General features: G+C 33.4%; 4 protein-coding genes across 16 annotated transcripts; 3 read left to right on the top strand and 1 right to left on the bottom strand.

Annotated features, from left to right (window-relative positions):
• Positions 1-7,311, top strand: LOC100794223 (senescence-associated protein AAF, chlorolplastic). 10 transcript variants are annotated; one of them, XM_041008732.1, is made up of 13 exons: positions 1-297; positions 1,580-1,976; positions 2,187-2,285; positions 2,667-2,740; positions 3,191-3,267; positions 3,362-3,433; positions 5,150-5,218; positions 5,435-5,481; positions 5,558-5,687; positions 5,805-5,873; positions 5,963-6,066; positions 6,616-6,691; positions 6,790-7,212. In XM_041008732.1, the coding sequence occupies exons 2-13, from the start codon at positions 1,642-1,644 to the stop codon at positions 6,958-6,960; spliced, it is 1,323 nt and encodes a 440-aa protein (XP_040864666.1). In that variant the 5' UTR covers positions 1-297; positions 1,580-1,641; the 3' UTR covers positions 6,961-7,212. The 10 variants fall into 10 exon arrangements, with proteins under 10 accessions (XP_040864666.1, XP_014625077.1, XP_014625074.1 ...); XM_014769591.3 differs by having other exon boundaries at positions 69-297; positions 6,778-7,311; XM_014769588.3 differs by having other exon boundaries at positions 69-421; positions 6,778-7,311.
• A 2,265-nt stretch (positions 7,312-9,576) lies between these two features.
• LOC100801648 (myosin-binding protein 3) lies at positions 9,577-14,593 on the top strand. Of its 3 annotated transcripts, none has more exons than XM_006575428.4 (6): positions 9,577-11,182; positions 11,377-11,577; positions 11,772-11,972; positions 12,128-12,253; positions 12,496-13,939; positions 14,031-14,593. In XM_006575428.4, the coding sequence occupies exons 1-5, from the start codon at positions 9,910-9,912 to the stop codon at positions 13,890-13,892; spliced, it is 3,198 nt and encodes a 1,065-aa protein (XP_006575491.1). In that variant the 5' UTR covers positions 9,577-9,909; the 3' UTR covers positions 13,893-13,939; positions 14,031-14,593. The 3 variants fall into 3 exon arrangements, with proteins under 3 accessions (XP_006575491.1, XP_006575490.1, XP_006575488.1); XM_006575427.4 differs by having other exon boundaries at positions 9,581-11,182; positions 12,490-13,932; XM_006575425.4 differs by having other exon boundaries at positions 9,581-11,182; positions 12,490-13,939.
• A 1,121-nt stretch (positions 14,594-15,714) lies between these two features.
• LOC548080 (HMG-Y related protein variant A) lies at positions 15,715-17,270 on the top strand. Of its 2 annotated transcripts, XM_006574418.4 has the most exons (3): positions 15,715-15,917; positions 16,003-16,202; positions 16,590-17,265. In XM_006574418.4, the coding sequence occupies exons 2-3, from the start codon at positions 16,152-16,154 to the stop codon at positions 17,067-17,069; spliced, it is 531 nt and encodes a 176-aa protein (XP_006574481.1). In that variant the 5' UTR covers positions 15,715-15,917; positions 16,003-16,151; the 3' UTR covers positions 17,070-17,265.
• A 3,994-nt stretch (positions 17,271-21,264) lies between these two features.
• Positions 21,265-22,688, bottom strand: LOC100793697 (HMG-Y-related protein A). The gene is made up of 2 exons (XM_003519282.4): positions 22,402-22,688; positions 21,265-22,014 (listed from the first exon to the last, which is right to left on the bottom strand). Exons 1-2 carry the CDS (start codon positions 22,450-22,452, stop codon positions 21,535-21,537), a joined length of 531 nt encoding a protein of 176 aa, XP_003519330.1. The 5' UTR covers positions 22,453-22,688; the 3' UTR covers positions 21,265-21,534.
• Between the last annotated feature and the right edge of the window lie 2,637 nt (positions 22,689-25,325).

Here is a 25,325-nt window from a genome sequence, read left to right as displayed (position 1 = left end):
AAGGGGACAATTAAATTTTTATTCCATGATTTCTTTCTTTCCAAATTCAAATTCCAAACACACCATATCCCATCCGTTACGGATAGGGTTGTAGTCTCACTGTCCAAAGAAACAGGACAATTTATGAAACATGTCTGAACCTGGAATGCGTGGAGCTCCATTTCACAATTTTCACTCCTCACACACAACAACTCGCAAAGCACAATACTCCATCCCTTATGGTTTCTATTACGCCATTCCGAGTTTTTGTTTCTTCGTTGTTTGTTGGCATACAAAGGACCACACCCTCACCTTGTGGTTCTCCTTCCTCCTATCTTTTTTCTTCTATGGCTTTTCTCCTTTCAGTCTCTATCACTGTGACACATATATGATTCACCTTCACTCACTATAATTTTTCGTTCTCTTTGTCTTTCTTCCATAAGTAAGTTACTATCTTCCCACCCACACACACACTCTCCAGCGTTTTTTTCTCAATTGGGTATTGTCATTTACTGTGTTTAATTGGGATGTGTTGCTGTTGCACAGTGAGTTCTTGTTCCATGTTTTTGAAATTTTAACGACATCGTACTATGTTGTTCACGATGCTGTCGGATATTTCCCCCTGTTTTGGGTGATCTATCTGATTTTTCAATATTGAATGCTGATGTTCCTCCTGCAATGATGGAAATTGTTCGGCATGTCAATTTTGGGTTAATTTAATTGACAAATCTGGAATTCGTGTTTATGAAAATTGGTAATGTAATCTGCATATGATGTTTTCAACTTTAAACTTGAAGTCTCTATAGTCTATAATCACGGTAGTATTGATGTTGTTCAATTATCAATACTTCCGGATATTGAAAAAGTATGAACAGCATTTTGATCTGATTCATGGTTTTAGTAATCAATTGACTTAAATTGACCATCCACAGTTTTATATAAATAAATTATGGCACTCAGCCAACTGTTTAGGACCTTGTATTTCAAACATTTGAGTTATGTTCCCTACTTTAAAACTTTAAGTAGCTGAAATCAAAATAATGGAAAATTTGATCACAACCAAGGTACTGACAGCATGTTGCTTTCAAATAAGAATTGATTTATGGGGAATTTTGGGAGTTGACAGATTGTTAAGTTGTGTGTTTTTATTAAAAGATGTTCTTTATGAGAAACGTTTGTATGAGGTCGAGAATAGGGTGCAGAGTGTTGCATAAATGCTGAATATTATCATATATCTGAAATAACCCATCCCAGAAGTGGATTTGCAGAGATTTTCATAAGAATAACCTAAAAAGGCTTGCTTACTCTTGACTACTCTTTTTGGAACTTGAATGTTCAAAGTTCATAGCATTATGATTGCTATAAGCAATCCTCTACAAAATGATATAGACTTCACCAATAATTTGACCTGTCTGACTTTTATTAAAATATATGTAAAGCTGCTTATTTATACCTGTCTTGATTATCATCAAATAATGATGATGATGGTCTACTCACTATTAACATTGAATGGAAATTGTGGTCAGAAAAGTACCCATTGTAATATCCACTACTTCTATGTAAATTCGATGAATTCATTCTCTTTGTTGTTTTGTTACAGAATTGAGATATTGCATGTGAAATGAAGGCCAGACATATCTCATTCTTCTCTTGATCTTTCTGATGGCACTCGCTGCAAACAAAGTTTCAAGCAGTCCTATTGTGACTAATAGAACAGCTCTTTGTAGATCAGGTGAAAAACACTATTTTTCCTCGTCAACAAGGGTCAATAGAATACAGTTGTCAAGACATAGACTGGAACATGGACATCTGAACTATAGATGTCTCCACAGAGAGAGATCAACCTTATTCAATGACTGGTTTTGGTTCATTAACGGAAAACCTGTTGGTTTGATCTCCAAGAAGAAATCTTCTATCTCATGTAAATCAACAGGAGCAAATAATACTGAAGAGAAAGAATGTATTACAACTTATGATGATGTTTCCGATTTAACTAGGTAAGAGAATTAAATATAGATGGCAGTCCATCTGTTACAATTTTTCTGCTGTTTCCTAATTCTGAACCTTTACCCCTTAATTAATGTCTTTTAGTTGCCAATTTTATTGTATGTCAAACTTTCTTATCCTTTTGACAATGACTTGTAATTTTGTCACCATAAAATCTGAGGATTCAAACTTACATATTAGAGATCGTTTCATATGTACAGGGTACATACCAAAGATGAGAAAAATGATCACACTCTTGTTGTTCATGGCTTGGCTGATGCTTGTAGATTCGTTTGTAATGATGCAAAGTTTCTCTCACGGTACTACCAGTAACCTTGTTTTGGTCTTATTCAAACAATATATTTTTGTTTGAAACGTGCTTCCACTACTGTTCTTCAGTCCACTTTTATGAACTGTGAAGAATCCTTTAGTTGGAGAACTGTTTGATTATCACTATCCATTCAATTACTCAATTAAGCCATGTTTTAAATGGTATAAATATTTTAGTAATATTGAGTCATTCCATGAGGAATTGTAACATTGAATGCCTAGCTGACTTAAATATTGGTTCTCATGTCATTGTCAGTTCATTTCATGTAATTGTATATTTTACACCATTAAATATCTCTCATTCAAGAAATTACAGCAAAATAAAATTTTGTCTTGATGCAAAGAATAACTGTTAAATCTTGTTTCCTCAGTGGCATAATGAGGATGGATGCTCGTGCACGCCAAGATGTTGCTTTTCTTGGGACTGAATTTCTCAAACTTGATGGTTAGCTCACTTTTCTTTAAATGACGTATTATTATACTTTAACTTTTGATCTCACTTATTTCATCCAATGAAACAATTGATTTTGTTAGAAATAATAATTTTCTAAATATCTACGCTACAAGTTATTGTATTTCATTCACAAGGAATATCCTCCCATTACTCCCTGCCCTTCCTCTCTGCCCAACTAAATAAAGGAAGAGACAAAAAAGTCAAATGATATAGGCAGTGTATCAAACCAGCATCTGTAGTTCAAGAGACTATATAGTTCCATCACAGTGTATTGGTGATTACTTGTTGTAATTCTCTTTTCTCTACATATGTGTTGAACTTCTCTTCCTATGACTTCCTTTTTTGAAAGAGGAAGGTTCAAGAGATGCACCTTTATAGATGATTTATTCATATGTAACCATTATAGGGTCAACTTACATTTACTTTTATTTTGCTGCATAGCTCGGGCAAGAGAGGATACTGAGAAAATTGACCGTGATGTCAAGGAAAAAGCTAGCCGACTTAGTCATATTGCTACTGTATGTATCATCTATATCTTTAAATTTGCTGGTTGAAGATGAAAAGTACACACGCTGGTGGTAAAATGATTTTTTTATAATATATGCTCTGTAGATATTGAAAGATAAAGCTCAGTCCAGATTGAAAAATGCTGCTGATGAGCATTGGAATGATGGGGCCTTAGAGGTAAATCTGTTCATATAATCGCTTATGTTTCATCTACAAGATGCTATTTGTGATTAGTTTGATAAAATCAATAAAGATAAAATTTGCATCATGTGATATTTGTCTTTTATATTTTGCTCATATCCCTACCACTGTTGACTTTGCTTGTACTAGACAAGATATGATTTAGAATAAATGCATTAGAGAGAAAGTTAGGATAGCACCTATTGTAGAAAAAATGGTCGAAGCATGTTTAGAGACGACCTGTAAAAGCACTAATCATAAGAGCAGATTAGATGGAGGTTAGTCCAGTCACTAGAAGTAGAGGGACATCAAGAAAAACTGTTAGTGAAACCATGGAGAAGGATTTAGATGTCTAGAGTCTAGACATGATTTTCAATAGAAAATTATGGCATCATTTGATCTATGTAGTGTAGCCTACTCCACCTAGTGGGAAAAGGCTTGGTCATTGTTGTTTTCACTCTCACTATCATTTCTATTAGTTATCATTTACTGTTGATTGTTGAAAAAAAAGAAGATATAGTGTTGCAAAATATCTTAAAAATAGACATGTTTTTTTCTCTTCCATCGAATACTAGTATCTTTATTTAACAAAGAACCATTTGTGGGCATAAGTGAAAAATGTAAGGGATGGTGTTTTGCTATATGATTAGCAAGGGTTGGCATGGGCACACCTTGTGAGTGGCATGATGATACTAGGAGAACCACACCACAAAAGCTATTCATTTTAGTTGGAGAGCTGAGACCTTAAACACCCCACATTAGAATTGCATTCTTTCAATGTGGCACTCAAATCCCTTACTTTGCAATTGGATCCTAACACATGATCTCTTAAACATATTTTCTGGGACATCTATAAAATACTTTCATTGTGCATTTAAGACAAATTGACTAGGAAAAACTTGAATTTCAGTCTTCCCAAGCAATAATTTATTAAATTAAATTAAATTAAAAAGTTAATAAAATATGTTTCCATGCTCTCAAATTTCTTTTAGTTAAAAAATATTTTGTACCACATCAAGGCATAAAAAATTAACACAATGTACTTTTCAGGAAAGAGGAATATCAAACCATTTGATCTATAACTTTTTTTTTGGATACATTTTTTGTTTTAACTTATATATGCACTATCAACACATACTTACTGTTAATGCTTCTCAGATTGACCAAAATCATTTTCATGAGGAGATTTTAAGGCCCAATTGTTTTAAAGTTGGATAGAAATTTTCTATAGGATTAATTTTAAAACATTGAATGTAATTGAGATTTGTGCCCTGCTAATCTCAAACATAGATTTTACAATGGATCATGTGGCAATGTGGGAGGAATTGATTCTGGTGTTAAAATAAACAAGCATTTATAGCATTACCATCTGATTCCAATTCTATGTAAAAGGTATATCATATGGTTCAGTTTAAGCCTTACCATGGGCCAAATAAAATAATGTTTTTTCTTTTTCTTTTTTAAAGGAACCTAACAAAACTGCTTTGTAAAGAAACACAGTTTGTTTTGCTTCCCAATCTAGTGTTAGTTTTTAAAATTGTTTCTGTTCTTATAGATGTTTCCTATGTATTCCTATGTCATGTAGATCTTTATATGAATCACTGGATCCTTTTGCAAGTTTATATCATGAAAACACTAAGTGTTTGATTACATAAAATATGTATGAATAGCCAGAAAATATGACTCCTTTTGACATAACTTTTGAACTGTCAGACTGATTTACGTCTTGCTGACTTCCGTGCTAAGCAACGTGCAATGGAAGATGCCCTTATGGCCTTGGAGGTGATATTTTATGCTCTGAAAGTGTTTTCTATTGAAACTTTTTGTGTTTTATTGTTTCAAAGTAACAGTGTGTGATCAGTGGTCCCTGCTAGCGGGCATTATTTTGCATATGCTATGATAATTAGTAAATATGCTGCCCAACTTATTTCAAAATACCATGTTCATTTTTTTAAGCTCTAGAGAAATAATTTATTTTCTATTATGTAAATTTTTCAGCTTATCAAAAACATCCATGACAGGATGGTGAGCAAGATGTATAACTTGTAAGTGAAGTAACTTCGAATGCCTGTTTATATATATAATAAGCTCTAAAATGTTTTATATGATGTTGGCATGCAGTCCACTTCGCAGAGATAAAGGATCTCTTTCAGAAAATAATGTAAGAGGTCGAATAATGCTTGAAAAGAATGGAAAAACCACAAATTCCTTTCCTGGGGATGTGACCACAGAAAGGATTGCTGCTCTTCAGGTCTTTCTTCTTTTCCATCTTGTTCTAGTTCTGTTTATATATAATCAAGTCCCCCTAAATCAATTGAATCAGGAAGCATATCAATCAATCATATTGTAAAGATTTTAAGACGTACAGGAAGCATACTGGAGTATGGCGTCAGCACTTTCTGAAGCAGATGGAATCGATTACACTGATCCTGAAGAGGTTTGATTCTCCATTCAGATTTATTTCTGTCTGAACTCTGATCTCAATCATCATTTAAGTAATTACATACTTTTTTCTACTGGGGGCAGCTTGAGTTGTTGGTCAGAACTCTTATAGATCTGGATGCAATGGATGGTAAACAAAGTGTTTCTTTATTGGCAGAGTGTTCTAGTTCCCCTGATGTCAGCACTAGGTAAGCTTCCTGTGATGTTACAATCTTTCAAGGAATTGGTTGCATTCTCTAATGTGCACAGTTAAAAGTGAAAATCCATGTTTTTCTTTTAACCAAATTCTTTGCTCTTAAAATTTCTGGCAATATATAACTAGTACTTAGTAGGAAGGTTATTTTATGCCATTATGATCTTAGCATGGTTGGCTTCATGATTTGATTTTGTATTCTTCATGATTAACATATTTTGATTGTTCTATCACAGTTACGACATTCTCATACAGTGAATTTGATTTTCCATGGCATTAAGTTATGCAATATTAGATTTAGATAAAATGATGTAATGGTAAAAAAAAGATTAATTAATGATGCAAAACGTCTCATGAATACTCTTAAAGAAATATATGGTAGTAACATGGAAATATATCTTTTGCAAAAATAAAACTATCCAATAAAGAACATGCATGAATTCAACCTTAACCAATACCTTATCATGCTTTTCCTCCGTTGTTTATTTTCATTTTCTGTGGGCTTTTATTTAATATGTGCATGTGTGTCATGTGCATTTTCTAGACGAGCTTTAGCAAATGCATTGGCAGCAGCACCATCCATGTGGACTCTTGGAAATGCAGGGATGGGGGCATTACAGGTGGATGATTATAATTTTATGCAAAAAGTGCTATTGACCAGCAATATAGCTTCATTTTTTCTCTTAAGCAAAGTTGATTCCTTTAGTTTTTGTTGCAGAGACTGGCAGAAGATAGCAACCCAGCCATTGCTACCGCGGCATCCAAAGCTATTTATGAACTGAAAAAACAATGGGAAATAGAGGAAGGCGATAGCTGGAGGTTCATGATGGATGAAAACACCATGGAAGAAAAAGGAAGCATAGAATCTGATAATGAAGATACCAAATGAGAAATATTTTAAACATTGCACTGTACAGCATAGTTGCCTCCCAAGTATACTAACTAGTATAGGATTGACCCTCGTAATCACTAGAAAGAAACTACTTCTAGTGTAAGATGCCAATATGCTGTTCATGTGCATCATAAAATGCAGTTCTTTCCTCACATATTCATAGATCATAGATGCACATTTGTGATTATACTTGTTTGTACGAAAGAACTCATATATTGCTGGCTAAATATATATGATGGAGGCACCTAACATGCTGCATAGTGGGGCTTGTTGGTAGTAGTATAGTACCAAGGTTGTTTGACCATTGTATACATGCAAGCAATAGAGCAATTTCGTCCCTTGATGTTAGATTATTTGAATATTATTAGACAAAAGGATTGATGCATAGTACATTCATTGTTGAAATAAACGTCAACAAAGAACTGGTATTTTTTTTTTCCTTGCAATATGTGACCGAACGTTTATTAAGTATTGGCTGAGATGTTTGATACCATCTTCGTCACGATAGAGAACCAAAACTAAGGATTGAACCTATTTGCCAAGAAAATTGTTGATCATAAACAACCATTACACTGAGCTGATTGCTAGTGTTGTACTGTTGCTCATAAATCATAACCTACCATTACCATTTTGGTCTTATTCCTTCTATTCACTAGGGAAAAGAGACCATGATTAATTTGAAGTTTGGTCGGAAGATAAGTAAAGTTTGACCAATAATTATTTTTGTCAAAGATTTTAAAAAAAATAACCTACCATTTTGACTTATAGGATAATTGATATTAGGTTTTGCATTGAAAGTGATTAATGATCTTATATTGGGAAAAAATGCTTAGATAGAATCTCTCAAACAAAAAAACTGCAGCCTAAAAAAGAATAGCTTCTAAAAAGATTGTGGACAATACCAATAGGTGACTCTTTACTATTGTTTGAAAGACCGCATGAACAGTGTGACCCAAAAATTACACATTTCATGATAATTTATCTGATTATAATTTTCTTTTATACTTAAGAGTAACTAAGTACATTTCATCTATGAACGAGGTGCTTTGGGTGCATGTGGGGCAACTATTGTTCGTTTATGTCACGATTTAAACTAAAAATCCTAATCATGGTTCCCGGGTAGTAAATGTGGCCTAAAGATGTCTTCACCATCCACTAATTTGATTAAGGTATCAGTTGGTAAGATATGATTTGATTATTTCATTAACAATCTCTTTGCATCTTAAATCCAGGAATGAACTTTTCAAAAGCTAAAGAAAGCCCGGACCGAAAAAGCAAAAGCTGTAGGCAAGACCGTGATCCCACATTACATTATTTCCAATCTTTATTCATACAAAAGACCTTAAATCACTATCACAGCCCCCTCCAATTTGATTCAATCCCCTTCCCTCCTTTCAACTCACTTTTTCTTTTCGTTTTAGCTTTTTCATCATGCCAACCACTGTTGACACCCTTGTTCCATCATTTCTGCCCTTTCACTTTAAAATTTTCAATAGAAGAATCCCAAGTCACCCACGATTCCTTATGATGTGTTTTCTTTTTCTACATAATAGATGTAAATATAAAACTTATTAGCGAGAGTATTATGTATATAATCCTGAAATTGGATACCAAGTTTAATAATTGAATGTTAGGGAACGAGTACTATAACATGCACCAATTATTTCAATTAAAACTTCAATGAATTTGTAGAGCCTAAACTGAAACCTCATTAAGCCAATGAAATAAATGTGAAAAGGATGAGGCATTTAGGAGAAAAACAGTACATATTTTTTTATTTACAAAATTATATTGAATAATGAATTGTAGAAGTTTATGCCGTTGCTAAGAGCGTATGTTTTATTAGTACTAATGCTGGTGGGCCAAATCAACACATTGCATATATGCATGACCTACTATCGATGGTGGTGGGGACTATCTTGCGCGTGGAGTGGCCCAACCCAAGCCAAATTCTTGGAACAACAAGGAATGTCTTTCGTTTGTTTAGTAGTATTTCTCTTAATTTTCATTTTCGCTTTACATTTCTCTTTAGCTTTTTGGTGTAATTTGGTCGTGTCTTGAAGGAGTGCATGGACGACCAAAAACATTACATATAGTGGCTCTCATCTATGAAGTGAAAGTTCTCACTATGTATTTATAAGTTGTTCCACTGTCTTTGTTGGATAGTTAAAATGATTTTCATTTGTTGGTTATCTAAAAATCTTTAAACTGAGAGTGACATGACAATGTATGAAATTAAACTCAATGTTATTAAATTTAATTAAAATCTACTGACTTAATACAAAGAGTTTTTAAACTCATATCTAATCATAATTGTTACACATGATAAGATTGTAGACTTTTTTGTGAAAAATTACTTTCAAAATCATATTTATGATAGTTTTAATTAATTGATTGTGTAAGCATGAAAATTAAACTCTACTGTTATTATGGTCGTTGATGTGATTGATGGTATATTTTCTTTATCAAAATATTTTTCTTAGGTGAATGTTATGCATCCAAACTAATATGCGTCATTTTAGTAAATTGTATCTCACATCCTCAATTCTCCAACTCCAAAGCGTGCATTCATTTTGGATGAATAAATGAGCATAATAGAATATGGTGCTGACAGATCAAAAAGAGTGATACATGGCAATAATATTAGCAGGTTATTATCATGTCGGGTTACCCCTGAAAGAACCACGGATAATTAATAAAATACTATAATATTACGATCAAAGTCACTGCAGAGATCCACTTTAACGGTGCATATTACTGGTACAGTCACTGAATCCACTAGCACGTTTCTCAGACTCTGCTTCTCTTCCCAATTTTACTCATTCCTTCTGAACCTGTTTTCTATTCTATATTTTGTACTCTTTCTTCTTCCAAATAACACTCACAGTGTCACACACCACACAAGTCACAAGAGAAAAACAAAGGCTGGAAAGTGGAAGCATTTTAATGGCTACCAACAAGTTTGCTACCATGTTGCATAGAAACACCAACAGAATGGTTGTGATTCTAGTCTATGCAGTGCTTGAATGGCTTTTGATAGCACTCCTTCTTCTAAACTCTTTGTTCAGTTACCTCATCACAATATTTGCCAAATGTGTTGGCCTCCAACCACCGTGTCTTTGGTGTTCAAGGGTTGATCACGTATTGCAGAAAGACATTGCCACGCATTTGCACAAGGATCTCGTGTGTGAGGCTCACGCAGCAGAGATTTCCAAGCTCGGTTACTGCTCAAATCATCAGAGACTCGCGGAGACACACAGCATGTGTGAGGATTGTTTGGCCTCTCGGCCAAACCATCCCGAGAACTCGTTCGGAATGAGGCAAAGAATCGCTTTCATCTCGTGGGTGAGTAGTCATGGCAAACATGAAAATGGAGATGATGACATAATGGGATTGAGAAGGTGCTCTTGCTGCAATGAGAGCTTGAGCTGCAGCAGCAGCAGCAGCCAGCTTTACTCTCCTTATTTGCTGTTGAAGCCTTCTTGGGGCCATGAGAATTACAATAGCAAAGGGTCTTCTTTTATTGTGGAAGAGGCAATAGATGATGAAAAAGAAGATGATAAGGACCTTGAGTTTGATTTTGAGTTTGAGAGAAACAATGGAGAAGAAGAGGTGGCAGATGAGCATCAGATACTTTCTGATATCGAGAGTTTTATCCTCATAGAGGCGGCCGAGGATCGTTTGAGTTCTGTTTCCAACTTGCATTCGGATGAAAAGGATGCGGAAAAAGATGAGAAGGAAGATGATGATGATCTTATCATCATCACTGAGCTGGATCCAAGTGGTGATCACAATTTTGTTTGTCAATTCACTTCCACTATGCAGGGTTCACTGTATGGAGATCAATCACTTGAAGTCATCAATGTGCATTTTGAGAATCATATGGCTTGTGATAGCCACCGTTTGGTGCCTGTCAAGTTAATTGACTCTATTACCTCTTTGAATCTTGAAACATACAAATTGGATGAGTCACCAATTGAAGCACAATCAAGTATCTTAGAAAGGGGAGGATTACTCACAGTGGATGAGAGTGCAGAGAAAACAAGTGTGAGAGAACTTGAAAGCTTGGAAAATTGTATAAATTTGGAACTTGAAGGGTTAAAACAGAATTCAGTTGATGAGGTACATCCACAGGGGACTACTGCTGGAGAAGCTCAGACTTTGCTGAATGATGACAACAGTGTTGAAGCAGCTACTGAAGAACTAGATGATACACAAGGTACTGTAAAAGTGCATGATTTTTAGCACTTCTGGTACTTTATCTATTCACATTAGTGTTGTTCACGTTTCCTATTTCTCTTTTTTTATTATTATTAAAAGTCAGTGCTTGAAAACAAAAGGCATAGTATGTTTCTGTTGAGTGATCTTATTGTGTAAGCGACTGTTAAAAATCACAATTTTTTTGTCATGCAGTTGATTTGCCTCAATCTCAAAAACCAGAAAGCTCTAATGAATGCACAGAAGAAGATGAATCTTCATCAAGTGATGATGATGTTGGAGTCCAAAATGCCTTTGATAAGTTCATTGCTCAGAATAATCTAAGTAAGTCTCAAAGTTTATCTAATGGTGACAACAGTATGGAAGCAGAGATGCAAGAACCAGAAAATCCACAAGGTAGAAAGAAGTACATGAATTTTAAGAATCAAACATTATCCCTTTGCAATTGTGTTGTTCCATGTCTCATAGTTGGATAGTTCATTAATAATGATCACATATTTAGGAGAAAAAAAATTAAGTTTAGCATACTTCACTTGAGAGATTATTATTTAAATGTTTATGACTTGTGACTTCAACATTTTCTCACACAGCTAATCTGCCTCCATCTGAAGAACCAGCCTGCTCTTGTCAATGCATATCAGAAGATGAATCTTCATCAAGTGATGATGATGCTGAAGTTCAAAATGCCTTTGATGAATTTATTGCTCAGAATCGTCTAAGTCAGTCTCAAAGTTTATCCAATGATGATAAAAGTATAAAATCAGATACGGAAGAACCAGAGAATAAACAAGGTACAAAAAAGTGCATGAACTTTGTTGTTTCATGTCTCCAAGTTGGCTAGTCCATTAATTATGATCCCATAATTGTAGTGAAAAAAATGACTTAGTTGAGCATACTTGAGAGGCTATGTCCTAAACATTTATGATTTCAACATTTGTTCACACAGATAACCATTCTCCATCTGAAGAACCTGCTTGCTTATCTAACATACAAGAAGATCAATCTTCCACAAGTGAAGATGATACTGAAGCTCCAAATGCCTTTGATGAATTCATTACCCAGAATAATCTCTGTAAGCTTTACATCTAGTATCTTGTTAATTATTATTATTATGATGATGATTTCAGTTTTGCTATCTATTACCAATAAAACTTTCTATTTATTGATTCTTTAGTGGGAAATGGTTAGCAAAACCGTTGTCTCCTTTTAACTTCTATAATTGTGAAGGACTTTAACTCTAAAAGAAATGAAAATATTTCTTTTTTCAATTCAATTCCTTTAAATTGTAATTGAACTACAACAATGCAGGTCCAGATAAAACAGGTGCAAATGACACCGAGTATGCTAAGAACATTGAGAAAACAATAGCAGTTGAGAAAAATCATGAAGAAACAAGCCATGAATCATCCAAGTGCCCAGAGCCATACGAAGTAGAAGAAGAGAAACTTCCTGAGACTCCTAGATCTGTAGATGGCCTGCATTACCTGCATAAAAGAGAATCAGTAGCAAATGACTCTGTGGATGGCAGTGTTGCAAGTGAGGCAGAATGTGGCGACCCGGTATTAACAATCGACCGGCTAAAAACAGCTTTACAAACTGAAAGAAGGGCTCTAAGTGTTGTATATCAAGAACTAGAAGAAGAGAGAAGTGCATCAGCAGTAGCTGCCAACCAGACAATGGCAATGATTACAAGACTACAGGAAGAAAAGGCAGCAATGCAGATGGAAGCATTGCAATACCAGAGGATGATGGAAGAACAATCAGAGTATGACCAGGAAGCTTTGCAGCTTTTGAATGAGTTGATGATGAAAAGGGAGAAAGAGAAGCAAGAACTTGAGAAGGAGTTGGAAGAGTATAGACAGAAGGTAATGGAATATGAAGCAAAAGAGAAACTAAGGGTGTTGCAAAGAATGAAAGATGGAAGTGTAAGAAGTAGAGGATCCTCTTCTTCTTGCAGCAACATGAACTACACTGATGAGCTATCCATTGATCTTAACCGCGAGGTGCATGACGAAGATAATGTCTTGTTCAACCATGAGGAGATCAGCCACAATAATGCAACTGATGACACAGTTTCTAATATGGAGGAGATGGCACTAGACTGTGTAAAGCATGTAAGTGCTCTTGATGATACATTGGCTGAATTTGAGGAAGAGAGGGCTTCCATTCTAGAACAGCTCAAAGCATTAGAGGAAAAGATTATTTCACTTGCAGATAATGAGGAATTTCTTGATGACATCAAATTGATTGAGCATTCATCAATGTATGGTGACAAAGACTTGAATGAAAACTGCAACTTTAGCAGTGTTGAAGAGGAGAATGGATATTCTAATGGGTTTTCAGATGATAAACACTCTCCAATAGGTTCCTTGGCCAAGAAGCTACTTCCATATTTAGATGCAGCTGAGAATGAGACTGAGGAAACATACACACTTGAGGGACAATTGGAATCTGAATCATCTGACATGCAAAACTCAGTTCCTATACTTGAAATGGATAGCATGAAGACATGCATTGAAGAGGAGGTTGATCGTGTTTACGAGAGGTTACAAGCTCTTGAAACAGATAAGGAGTTTCTACAACACTGCATGGGTTCCATACAGAATGGTGGAGAGAAAGGAGTGGATCTGCTTCAAGAAATCTTGCAACATCTTCGTGATCTTAAGGATGTGGAAATTCGCCTGAAGACCTTGGGAAATGATCCACTATAGTCAAGTTAACATTCACCAACCAAAGACATGTAGGCATAAGGTATTAGGTATGCATTTATATGAAGAAGAAAAAATCATGCTAGTTTCCTAGCATAATGTTTCAAAATGCTGAAATATTTCACTCCTTGGTCAATGCAGATGTTGCTTCATGATGAATGTGCACATTTAGGATTTGTGGGAAGTCATTTCTCACCCTGCATCATGTAGACCTAAGGTAACCAAATTTTGTTGCAAAAAGTCAGAAAATTTTCTCCAACGGAGGGAGGGATTTCTGGTATCATGTGATGGTTTGTTAATTTGGTAAAAAAGAGTTGAAGTATGTCCATATCTAAGGTGTCAGCTTGATGGGCTATCTACAAAAATTGTGAGGCCCAAAATTTTGCAGGACTATAGGAGAACATCATTTGGTCTCCTCAACTTAGTCCGATTTCTCAATACATCAAATCTGCAACTTTTTTTTTTTTTTTTTTTATATTTCATTTCCTTATCCTTGTTAGGTGGGAGAAGGAAAGTAGTGAAGTTGTACGTGAAGAATGGGGTGGTAAAAGTATGGGCTTGTAAACCTCACGGAAAAATCATGTGTCCATCTTGATGTATATAATCTGTATCAATTTGTTAATCATTGTGTTGTCCATGATTTTTTTTTCTTTTGGTGTATATTTGTTGTCTATGGTAAACCATGTTTCATATATTTTTGGATATAACCTATACTACCGCATACTATATAGAATAATTTGCTTTCAAATTTTACCATAGATGTTGAAGTGGCAAATGAGCTAATAAAAATACACAGCATTTAACATTATTAGTTAAATCTATGTAGATCTCATTAATTGATATAAATTTTGTTCCGTAATAAATCTTTCTTCCTATTCATTGAATATACATTAAGGGGATTTAACAAAATTGAATGACCAAAATGTGAAAATTATTATAAACCCTTGAATACATGTATTTGATTTCTACTGATAAAAAAAAAAATTAATTATAAGAAAACATATATGTAATTATTAGTGTGCAAAGAAATTTTTTTTGTTATACAAAGGAAATTTTTTAATTATTTTTACAGTTTTCATTGCAAAAATCTTGGTAATCACATGATTTTTTTCTTTTTCATATTTTGTACTTTGCATTTTATTTTATATTTATTCTACACAATTGTTGTTATATATGAGTTTAATTGCTATACATGTAAAGTTTTTTAGATTCTATCACCAAGTGTGTATGTAAATCATTTGTTGTGGGATTTTTCTCGCTTAATCAAAATTTTATATTTGAGTTTTGTGTATGCAATTGCATTAAAATTGTTTCAAATTATCTCCAAATTAACAGGGTAAAAACACAATTAAATCTTTTATATATATTTTTAAAAAAAACTTCAACTTGTTCCGTCTAGCAAAGAAAATACATTAAAGTTATCGAACTTAAGTAATGTTTATTGAAGACAAGTTATTTACGTTAAAAATATCGAATTTACAAGGACTTCAATTTTTTATTTAAGAATCTAACGAAACTAATAAGGATACCAATGATCAAACATAAATAACGAGTGCAGTTTTAAAATTGTTTACTTTCTTAAATTAAACTAAAACTATTTTAATGATTAAAATTATGACACGTAATCCCTCTTAAAAAAGACATTTTAGTACGTTTTTTTTTATAAAGATGAAATACTGTTAAATTAAAAACAATAACTGTAAAAAATTAAAATATAAAATATATAAAACTCACTTTAAAAAAAAAAACTCTCCTAAAATTTAAATGTTTTTTTTATAAAAAAAAAAACTTATAAAAAAAGTTAAAACTCGGGATAGTCTCCATCAGAAAACCTCATCCGAAATAACAAGCTTGCAAAAGACAACAGTGTACCTTCAAATATTTCTGAGAAGTAACACATCCCTGCCACGGCATCGATCCGAGTGACCTTCTTCACAATAGATCCTCAGCCGCACGATCATTGTCTTTTGGGTGATTCCTAGCCGTCCATAATCTCGAAAAGATGAACAAAGGAGACATGTAAAAGAGGCATGAAGTTTTTTTCCTTTTTCTTTTTAATTAAATCTCTTTCCATTTTTTAATTTATTTATCTTCCTTTAAATTCAATCCTCAGATCTTTGTAAGAGTCATCCATATCATACCCTTCACTTTCCTGGGAAAAAATTGGAACCTGCCTCTGTTAAAGTTTGTATTTTTCTGAGTGGGTGGGTTGATTGAGAGTGCTGTGCAAGCTTTGGAACTTTTTCCCAACCTGCTACTTCAATGGCCACTGAAGAGGTTAACAAACCTCAATCACTTCCTCCATACCCTGAGGTAATTCACATCATAATTCAGATTCCCTTTTTCTAAATTTTTTTTCTCCAAAATTAAACCTTGGGAACTATTTACCTGGTAAAGTTGGTAGATTTCACACTGATCTAATTGATCTGTACATTTTCACTGACTTGGGTTTCTTGTTTAGGTCACCCAATTTAAAATTTTATCACTTTTGGTAACAAAAATAGGAAAAATTAGGGGTTTTCAGCAATTGAAGCAAACAGTAAAAAAGGATGTCCCCCAGTTTTGGTCTCTAATGAGTTTGACCCCAATTCATGAACATGAGCTATGATATTTACTACAGAGCAGCTCTGTTGCTGAAAAAGACTTGGTTTTTGGTGACACTTTGTAATATGTTAACTCTGGGTGATGCTGTTGTTGTAGATGATAGTGAAAGCACTTGAAGCACTGAATGAGCCAAATGGATCGAACAAGTCAGCAATATCAAAGTACATAGAAACCACCTACGGTGAGTTGCCAGACGCAACCGTTTTGGGGAGTCACCTTAACAAGATGAAAGACAGTGGAGAGCTTTCTTTCAAACAGAACAATTACATGAAAGCTGACCCAAATGCCCCACCAAAGAGGGGCCGTGGAAGGCCACCAAAGCCAAAGACTCCATTGCCACCAGGCACTGTTGTGTCCCCTCCAAGGCCAAGGGGTCGTCCCCCAAAAGACCCTAATGCCCCTCCTAAGTCTCCCAAGGCTAAGGCCACCCCTGGAAGTGGCAGGCCAAGAGGAAGGCCTAAGAAGGTTCCTCGGTCTCCGGCCGTCGCCGCTCCGACCGCCGTCTCCAGTGGCAGGCCTCGAGGTAGGCCTCCCAAGGTGAAGCCTCAGTTGACAGAAGTCAGTGTTGAGTCATAGAATGACTTCTTTCTTTCTAATTGATGTCAAAAGATGTAGTGTTCTACTCTTGAAGAAGTGATGATGGGTGTGATCTTAGATTTTGTGTTGATGTAATTTCTTTGTAAAATTATGTAGTGGTAGCTAACTTATCATGAGGTTCTGTGTTGGTTTTTCTTCCTAAATTATTATCAAAGTGAACAGTGACTTGAACTAATGTGCATTTAGTTTTCAGTGTTGAGTTCTCAAGTTCTAACTTACCATGACGTGGAAAAAGGGTTGTTGTTTCAGTGTTCAATGTGGTTATTTACCATGGTAGATCTGTGCACAATGCATATCTTTAAGACCCCCTGTATATATTTAAACAAGGGAGTGGGTCAAATGTACCCTGTTGCTAGAGATAAGATAGGGAAAGGAGAAACTCAAGGTGATGATGTAATCCAAATTTTGTTTCTGGACAACAACCTACGGAGGAACCTCGTACGGTATAGCCTTATATTCGCATGTTCCTTTGATATGACCTCTTCAGTGTGCTGAGAAGACGTTGTTTCCTTGAAGGGGGAAATTCTCTGGCCTGGTTTGACCTCTATTTTTCTCATGGTGACATAATTTGTAAAGTCAGCGATATAATTGATATGCTTAGTCGCAATTTATAATTTTCGGTCATGAAAGGGCGAATCCAAATTGGATTCAATCTTATGGTTTTTTTAAAAAAAATTATTATTGTTATGATTATTGATGTTTATGAACCTTTGTAGGATTGCTTTGTGCCAAATATTTTGGCTGTGGCACAGTCTCATGTTTAACCCCGCGAGTGTTTCATGTTTCTGTTTCTCTAACATGTTATGTTGACTTGTAAGTTATATTAACCTCTTTTTTTGAAAGGCGTAAGTAATATTATTCTTAGTTAAGTTTAATACTCTGTTTCTATTTATAATCAATTAAGAAAAATAATTAATTTAGTTGTTAGTGATAAATTTATAATTTTTTTTCAAAATTATCATTGTGATTAATACTCTTATCTTTTTTAATTGTTTATGAATATATTATATCTTTTCTTTGAAAGAAAAATATTTTTAGTCTAAAAATAATTAATATAAAAAATACTATAAATTGAGTTTTATAAAAAAAAAAAAAAGAACGAACACAATTTTAAATTTAAGCATTATAGATAAGAACAGAAAGGAGTAGATATATTTTTTTTGAAAGAGTTAAGTTTAATATATAGATCTCAGTGCTAAGCCAATATTTGAGCATGATACTCTTCAAAATGTTAATGCAGAAACCAAGAGCAATTATTAATGCACCACATTAAAGTTTGTGATGGAATTGAATTATTAATTTACTTGGGAACTGAAAATTCAAATTCCATAATGACTCTATAGTCTATAGTAGTTTCAATTGGCATGCAAACGTGTAAAATGGGGTTACATATAACCTTCATTTGAAATTTTGAACCATTTTCTGTGTTTAGTAAGGCAAAATGTTTTCCACCAACAGGGAATAGTTTTCCGTCATCTTCCTCAAGGAAAACTTAGATAATAAAATTAGCTTCTGAATTTTGGTATCCTTATCCAAACTTCTCTAGTTTTTACTCTAATTTACTACAATCTCTTGAGAATCCCTTAAACGATAATCTATGATGCGGTAAAATATTTGTAATACACGATACAAACAAGCAAGTCTATTTTTTCCTCTTATTTTGCTGGGTTTGTGTTTCTTTTTCTAATATGAAATTATACAAATATAATGTTCTTAAATATATGTATAATTGCAGTAACAAAAAAATATGCATAATTAAAATCAAAATTTACTATTTTAATAAAATTAAGTTTTCATGACACTAAATGAGATAATGATTTTCCCTATTTGTGACTTAACCGCACTTCTCCTCACTTTTGTATTTGGTGAAGAAAACAAAAGCCTAGCAACAGCAACACAAATGGATAGCCCAACGCCCCAACCCAACGTTAGCCACAAGCTTTCTTGGATTAAAAAAATAAATAATGAACACCTTTCCCACATTTGGAACAATTCCTCATCAACGAATCTTTCATTGGTTTAATCTAAACAAACATTATCTAGTGATAGAAGTGATGCATCATAAGCAAAATGCTCCCATAAGAATATTTTGTGACAACAAATCGGCCATTAGAGTTTATCATAGCTGAAAAAGAAGTGAAGATTAATTATTATTCAACCGAAGAGCAAGTGGTGGATATATTTTTACAAGCCGTTGAAGATCCAGTTATTTTACAAGTGGTGGACATATTTCGGAATGATTCAAGCTTGATTTCATGGAGGCAACGTCCGTAAATTAAATCAAGCTGTAAAATTTGACTGATGAAAATTACACTTCTTATACAGCTGTTACATAACTTTTAATCCACCACATGCACCGTCTTTGATCTGTAATAGTTTGATATGCATGAAATTTTGAGTGAATTAAGTGTGAGAACTCTCTTCCTCCCTCTATTTCGTTTCCGCTGCGTGTTTGTGTATAGAACATTGCAATTATTATTTATATATTTTCCTGAAATTACAATTTACACATCTGAAGATATTGTGAAAGAGCCATTTGTTCATACTCTTCCAAATCAACCAGATACGAAGGTTTGTCAAAATCCAAGCATGTAAGTCCATGTTGACTATGTGAAGATGGATGGTCGTTTCTGCTTCAACGTAACATGCATAGTTTTTTGTGGTTCATCTTAGCCCACCATGTAAGCACATTCCAGAGAAAAAACGAACTTGATCATAACCAAGCTTTTACATGTACGTAAGATTTTGGCAACAAAACAGTCTGCGTGGGCCAAAGTTAATTGGTCCGAAAACTATTAATTTTTGTAGATGTCTCAGATATTAATTTCTAAGAATTTGTAGATATCCCAAAAATCTATTTCCAAATTGTATTAAATACATTATGAAAATAAATTAAAACAACCCTAGTGCTAGTGTATTAAGAAGTGGATAGAAATTACTTCTTAAAAAAAAGAGCTTATTTTATTTTTAAAAACCATAAACAAACAGACCCTATAGTCCATATATGAGTACTTTTTTTTTTAAAATACAGGTATTATGAAGATGAACACTATAATACCTATCTAAACTCTACCTACCGTAATTCCTATTGTTATATGTGAAAAGAAACAAGTGGAGTTTGTTACCATAAAATAGATTTTATGGCAAAGCAAAAAAGGAGTGATGGAGAGACCACAATCAATCATTTACAGACACTGAAATATTTAGCACTGCTCTTTTTCTTTTTTTCCATCCTAATCAACGCCTTATGTCCTTATCCATCAACAAATATAAATTTGTAACCTCAAATTTGATATCGCATTTTTAGTCACGGATTTCGTGGTAAAATTTGCATAACTACTATTTCTATTCCTTATGTAGCCCTAAACTTTTGTTTGTAATAAAGTAAAGAGAAAATCCAGAACTGAGTTCATGCTGGAACCGAGCCTTAACTGAATACGGAGGATTACCTGTTCCTAAAATTTAGTTTGTTTAGATACATACGAGTACGACTGCTTTGCCGACATAATTTATGGTGCTGATCGAAAGATCAAGAAGAGAATCTAGCCACCACTTAACCTAAGGGGGTTAAACACAACTACCACATCCAAAAATACTAGGCTCATAACTGTAAAAGTCAAAACACCACCATACTATTTATTATAAGTTAGAGATTAATCTTATTTATTATAAATGATTGTCACTTATCTAAGAATAAATTTTGTACACAATCAAATACAAAATTTAAACATAAATTTTCCTACTAAATAAATTATTTTTACTTATATAATACACGATAAAATTCTACACCGCTCACTCTTTAAATTCACACTTCCAAAATTTTAATTCCAAACTGTGACTAACTAATTCTATTCCCAAATCTACAAATTTGAGTATTTAACCAATGACAAGGTACCAATCATAGTTTTTTAGTGGTCAAACAAGGGCAGAGAATTTCCCCCACCAAGGAAACAAAGACTTCTTGGCATACTGAAAAGGTCTTATCAACGGAAACACAGGAATAGAGATTGCATCGTACGGTTGATGTCCAAATATCAAGCAAAGAGTCAAATTTAATACATCATCTACTTCAGCTTCTCCTTTCCCTATCTATAGGGACAGTGTCCATTGACCCATGTTTTAAAGATTTGCACTGCGCACAGACCCATCAAGGATAAATAACCACATTAAACTCTGAAACAAACATCAACCTTTTTTCCTTCTACATTATGGATTTATAAGTTAGAACTAAGGAACAAACCACAAGAAACCAAATCACCATTAGCTCAAGTCACTGTTCTCTTTGGTAGTAGTAATTAGCAAGAATAACCAACACAAAGCCCCATAATAAGCAAGCTACCACTACTTAATTTTACAAAGGAATTACATTAACACAATATCTAAGACCACACCCATCATCACTTCTACAAGAGTTTTGACATCAATTAGAAAGAAAGAAGCCATTCTATGACTCAACACTGACTTCTGTCAACTGAGGCTTCACCTTGGGAGGCCTACCTCGAGGCCTGCCACTGGAGACGGCGGTCGGAGCGGCGACGGCCGGAGACCGAGGAACCTTCTTAGGCCTTCCTCTTGGCCTGCCACTTCCAGGGGTGGCCTTAGCCTTGGGAGACTTAGGAGGGGCATTAGGGTCTTTTGGGGGACGACCCCTTGGCCTTGGAGGGGACACAACAGTGCCTGGTGGCAATGGAGCCTTTGGCTTTGGTGGCCTTCCACGGCCCCTCTTTGGTGGGGCATTTGGGTCAGCTTTCATGTAATTGTTCTGTTTGAAAGAAAGCTCTCCACTGTCTTTCATCTTGTTAAGGTGACTCCCCAAAACGGTTGCGTCTGGCAACTCACCGTAGGTGGTTTCTATGTACTTTGATATTGCTGACTTGTTCGATCCATTTGGCTCATTCAGTGCTTCAAGTGCTTTCACTATCATCTACAACAACAGCATCACCCAGAGTTAACATATTACTAAGTGTCACCAAAAACCAAGTCTTTTTCAGCAACAGAGCTGCTCTGTAGTAAATATCATAGCTCATGTTCATGAATTGGGGTCAAACTCATTAGAGACCAAAACTGGGGGACATCCTTTTTTACTGTTTGCTTCAATTGCTGAAAACCCCTAATTTTTCCTACTTTTGTTACCAAAAGTGATAAAATTTTAAATTGGGTGACCTAAACAAGAAACCCAAGTCAGTGAAAATGTACAGATCAATTAGATCAGTGTAAAATCTACCAACTTTACTAGGTAAATAGTTCCCAATATTTAATTTTGGAGAAAAAAAAATTAAAAAAAGGGAATCTGAATTATGATGTGAATTACCTCAGGGTATGGAGGAAGTGATTGAGGTTTGTTAACCTCTTCAGTAGCCATTGAAGTAGCAGGTTGGGACAAAGTTCCAAAGCTTGCACAGTACTCTCAATCAACCCACCCACTCAAAAAAATACAAACTTTAAGAGAGGCAGGTTCCAATTTTTTTCCAGGAAAGTGAAGGGTATGATATGGATGACTCTTACAAAGATCTGAGGATTGAATTTAAAGGAAGATAAATAAATTAAAAAATGGAAAGAGATTTAATCAAAAAGAATAAAGAAAAAAAAATTCATGCCTCTTTTACAAGTCTGCCTTGTTCATCTTTACGAGAATATGGACGGCTAGGAATCACCCAAAAGAAGATGATCCCACGGTTGAGGCGCTATTGTTGAGAAGGTCACTTGGATTGATGACGTGGCAGGGATGTGCTAGTTCACAGAATTTTTTGAAGGATGTCGTTTGCATGCTGCTTTGGATGAGGTTTTGACGGAGGCTATCCCTATTTTTAACTTTTTTGTATAAAATATTTATTTATTTATTTTCCATTTAAATTTTAGTATAGTTGAAAATTGAAATAATATCAGAAAAAATGATATTTTAAAAATTTTCATTGAATAGTTTTTTCATTTTGATTAATTATTTTATTAAAATACATATTAAGTGTCACATTTTTATTCACCTGCTGCACTCATTTTCAGATTAAAAAACACCGCTCTCATTTATTTTCTTATCTTTAGTTTCTTCAATAAAAAGTCGAAGTCCTTGTAAATTCTATAATTTTTTAACGTAATTCAATGAACATTACTTAAACGTGATATCGAAATCGAACCCCGTTGAAAATTAATCTCCATTGAATATAATCATCAAAATTAATCTCCAAGCAAAAATGCCATAGTACATTATACTAAAATTTATTTAATATTATTAGAATAATGGACACAGATCATAATTTACTTTGAAACTAATTATTATAAAATGATTTGTGGTTGAAAAACTAAAAAAATATTTTAAATAATTTTAGCCCATGGCCAAAAAAATATATTTTAACAATGGATGAGGAAGAGGACGAAGAGGGGAAAAAAAAAGAAGGAGTGAAGTATTTGAATTAAGGGATAAAATGATCTTTAATGAAGATTTAAAATTTTATACGGACCAAAAAATAATTATGGCACGAGTCAATAATAATACCTTATTCCTATTGTGTTATTCTCAAAACAAAATGCAAACATTTTTTCACTCACCTTCTCAACTTGTTTCAATTGATTCCACTTTCATTCTCAAATATTCAGTTTGGTTTTCTTTAGAATATCTGGTCTTCTATATTTCCAGTGGCTTTAAAACCAAATTACACCCTTCTTAGTATTGAAAGACAGTTACATTAACTTATTTAACTAGAAGTGCTTGAAAAAAAATATTTTATAAGAAAAATAATATATATATATATATATATATATATATATATATAAAGTGAAAGGAAAAGATGTATTTATATATATATATATATATATATATATATATAAAGTGAAAGGAAAAGATGTATTTTTATTAGTTTTTTTCTCACAAAAATATATTTTTGGGTAATTGTAGTCTTAGTTCTTTTTAGTTAATTTTGAATACTTATTTAAAAAAAAAGAATCACATATTTTTTTTATTAAAAATTAAAATAAATAGTATAGTAATTAAAATAAATGATTTAATAATAAAGAAATAATTTTATTACAGCAAAAAGTGCAATATTAAAAAATGTTGAAAATAAGGGGCTTTATTAAAGTATGTGTAATAATAAGAATAATAATAAGTTCAAAGGAAACTTCAAATAGCATTTAAGAAACACTATAGAGTAATAAGATAATTTTATTTACCAATGTTTTAAAAAATTTAGTAAATAAGTTATTAAAACTAAATGATTTACCAACGCAACGCACTCTATTATAATATAAAACTGATTAGAAAGTTTTTAACTCGATAAAAAAAAAAAAAAAAACTATTTTTTTCACTTTTAGTCAAATTGACGTTTAACTGATACGAAATTAGTTAGCTCGCAGGGAATGAAATTCAATTTTAAATTTGATTATATTCTCAAATACATTTTCCATTATTTATAGTAGAATAATCCATCAAAATAAAATTTAAGTAAAATAAAATAATTAGTTCATAAGAAAGAAAGAAAGAAATATTAAGAGTTGATGGTATTCAAAATATTAAAGATTTGAAGTATGAGAGACAACTAAAGCTCATTAACAACCATCTGTTAAGAGCATTCATGTACAATTCATATCTTTATATATCTATGTGTGTGTGCTTCTTTTTGTTAAGCTTGGATCCCACTAGATGATGTTTTTTAATATATATGTTGTATTTTGGATTTTATAGACAAGATTTGGAGATATAGTTGATTGCATTGATATTAACAGGCACCCAGCATTTGACCATCCGTTATTAAAAAATCACAAGTTGCAAGTATGCACTCCTTTGAATAGTCTCAAGTGTGGTTAACTTTTTATCTTTATTTGATTATATTTCTTCTTAATCTCAATTTTGATTTTGCTTTGTTATATAAAGAGAAAACCCAACTTTAAAACCTCAACCGAAAAAACAAGTGTGAAAAACTCACCATCTAAACCTATATTTAGGCTTGAGAAGCATCAATATTATTCAATTGGAATTGTTCCTATTAGAAGAACAACAAAAGATGATCTAATTCGAGATGAATCATTATTAACTAATCATACACTGATTCAAAACAGTCTTATTAATCATGTAAGTTTTGTCTTTGTATAATTAAATTTCAAATATTTTTAGTTTATTTTTATAAAATGCATCACATCAAACATTTCAATTTGAGTGGTTATTTAAATCTATTAAATTTTGTAGTATGCATATGTATCCCTTGTATCAACTTTAGGTCCTTATTATGGAGTCGGTGGTGTAAA

The sequence above is a fragment of the Glycine max genome, chromosome 2, assembly GCF_000004515.6.
Source record: "Glycine max cultivar Williams 82 chromosome 2, Glycine_max_v4.0, whole genome shotgun sequence".
NCBI classification, from domain to species: Eukaryota; Viridiplantae; Streptophyta; class Magnoliopsida; order Fabales; family Fabaceae; genus Glycine; species Glycine max.
Note: the sequence above shows the minus strand (reverse complement) of the source record. Positions and strands in the feature narration are given on the sequence as shown.

Coding starts and splice junctions, on each gene's coding strand:
- LOC548080 (XM_006574418.4), top strand. CDS start 16,152: ATGGCCACTGAAGAGGTTAACAAACCTCAATCACTTCCTCCATACCCT. Junction 16,203..16,589: donor CACTTCCTCCATACCCTGAG/GTAATTCACATC, acceptor CTGTTGTTGTAG/ATGATAGTGAAAGCACTTGA.
- LOC100793697 (XM_003519282.4), bottom strand. CDS start 22,452: ATGGCTACTGAAGAGGTTAACAAACCTCAATCACTTCCTCCATACCCT. Junction 22,015..22,401: donor CACTTCCTCCATACCCTGAG/GTAATTCACATC, acceptor CTGTTGTTGTAG/ATGATAGTGAAAGCACTTGA.
- LOC100794223 (XM_014769591.3), top strand. CDS start 1,642: ATGGCACTCGCTGCAAACAAAGTTTCAAGCAGTCCTATTGTGACTAAT. Junction 2,741..3,190: donor TGAATTTCTCAAACTTGATG/GTTAGCTCACTT, acceptor TTTGCTGCATAG/CTCGGGCAAGAGAGGATACT. Junction 3,434..5,149: donor GGAATGATGGGGCCTTAGAG/GTAAATCTGTTC, acceptor TTGAACTGTCAG/ACTGATTTACGTCTTGCTGA.
- LOC100801648 (XM_006575427.4), top strand. CDS start 9,910: ATGGCTACCAACAAGTTTGCTACCATGTTGCATAGAAACACCAACAGA. Junction 11,183..11,376: donor AGAACTAGATGATACACAAG/GTACTGTAAAAG, acceptor TTTGTCATGCAG/TTGATTTGCCTCAATCTCAA. Junction 12,254..12,489: donor CATTACCCAGAATAATCTCT/GTAAGCTTTACA, acceptor ACAACAATGCAG/GTCCAGATAAAACAGGTGCA.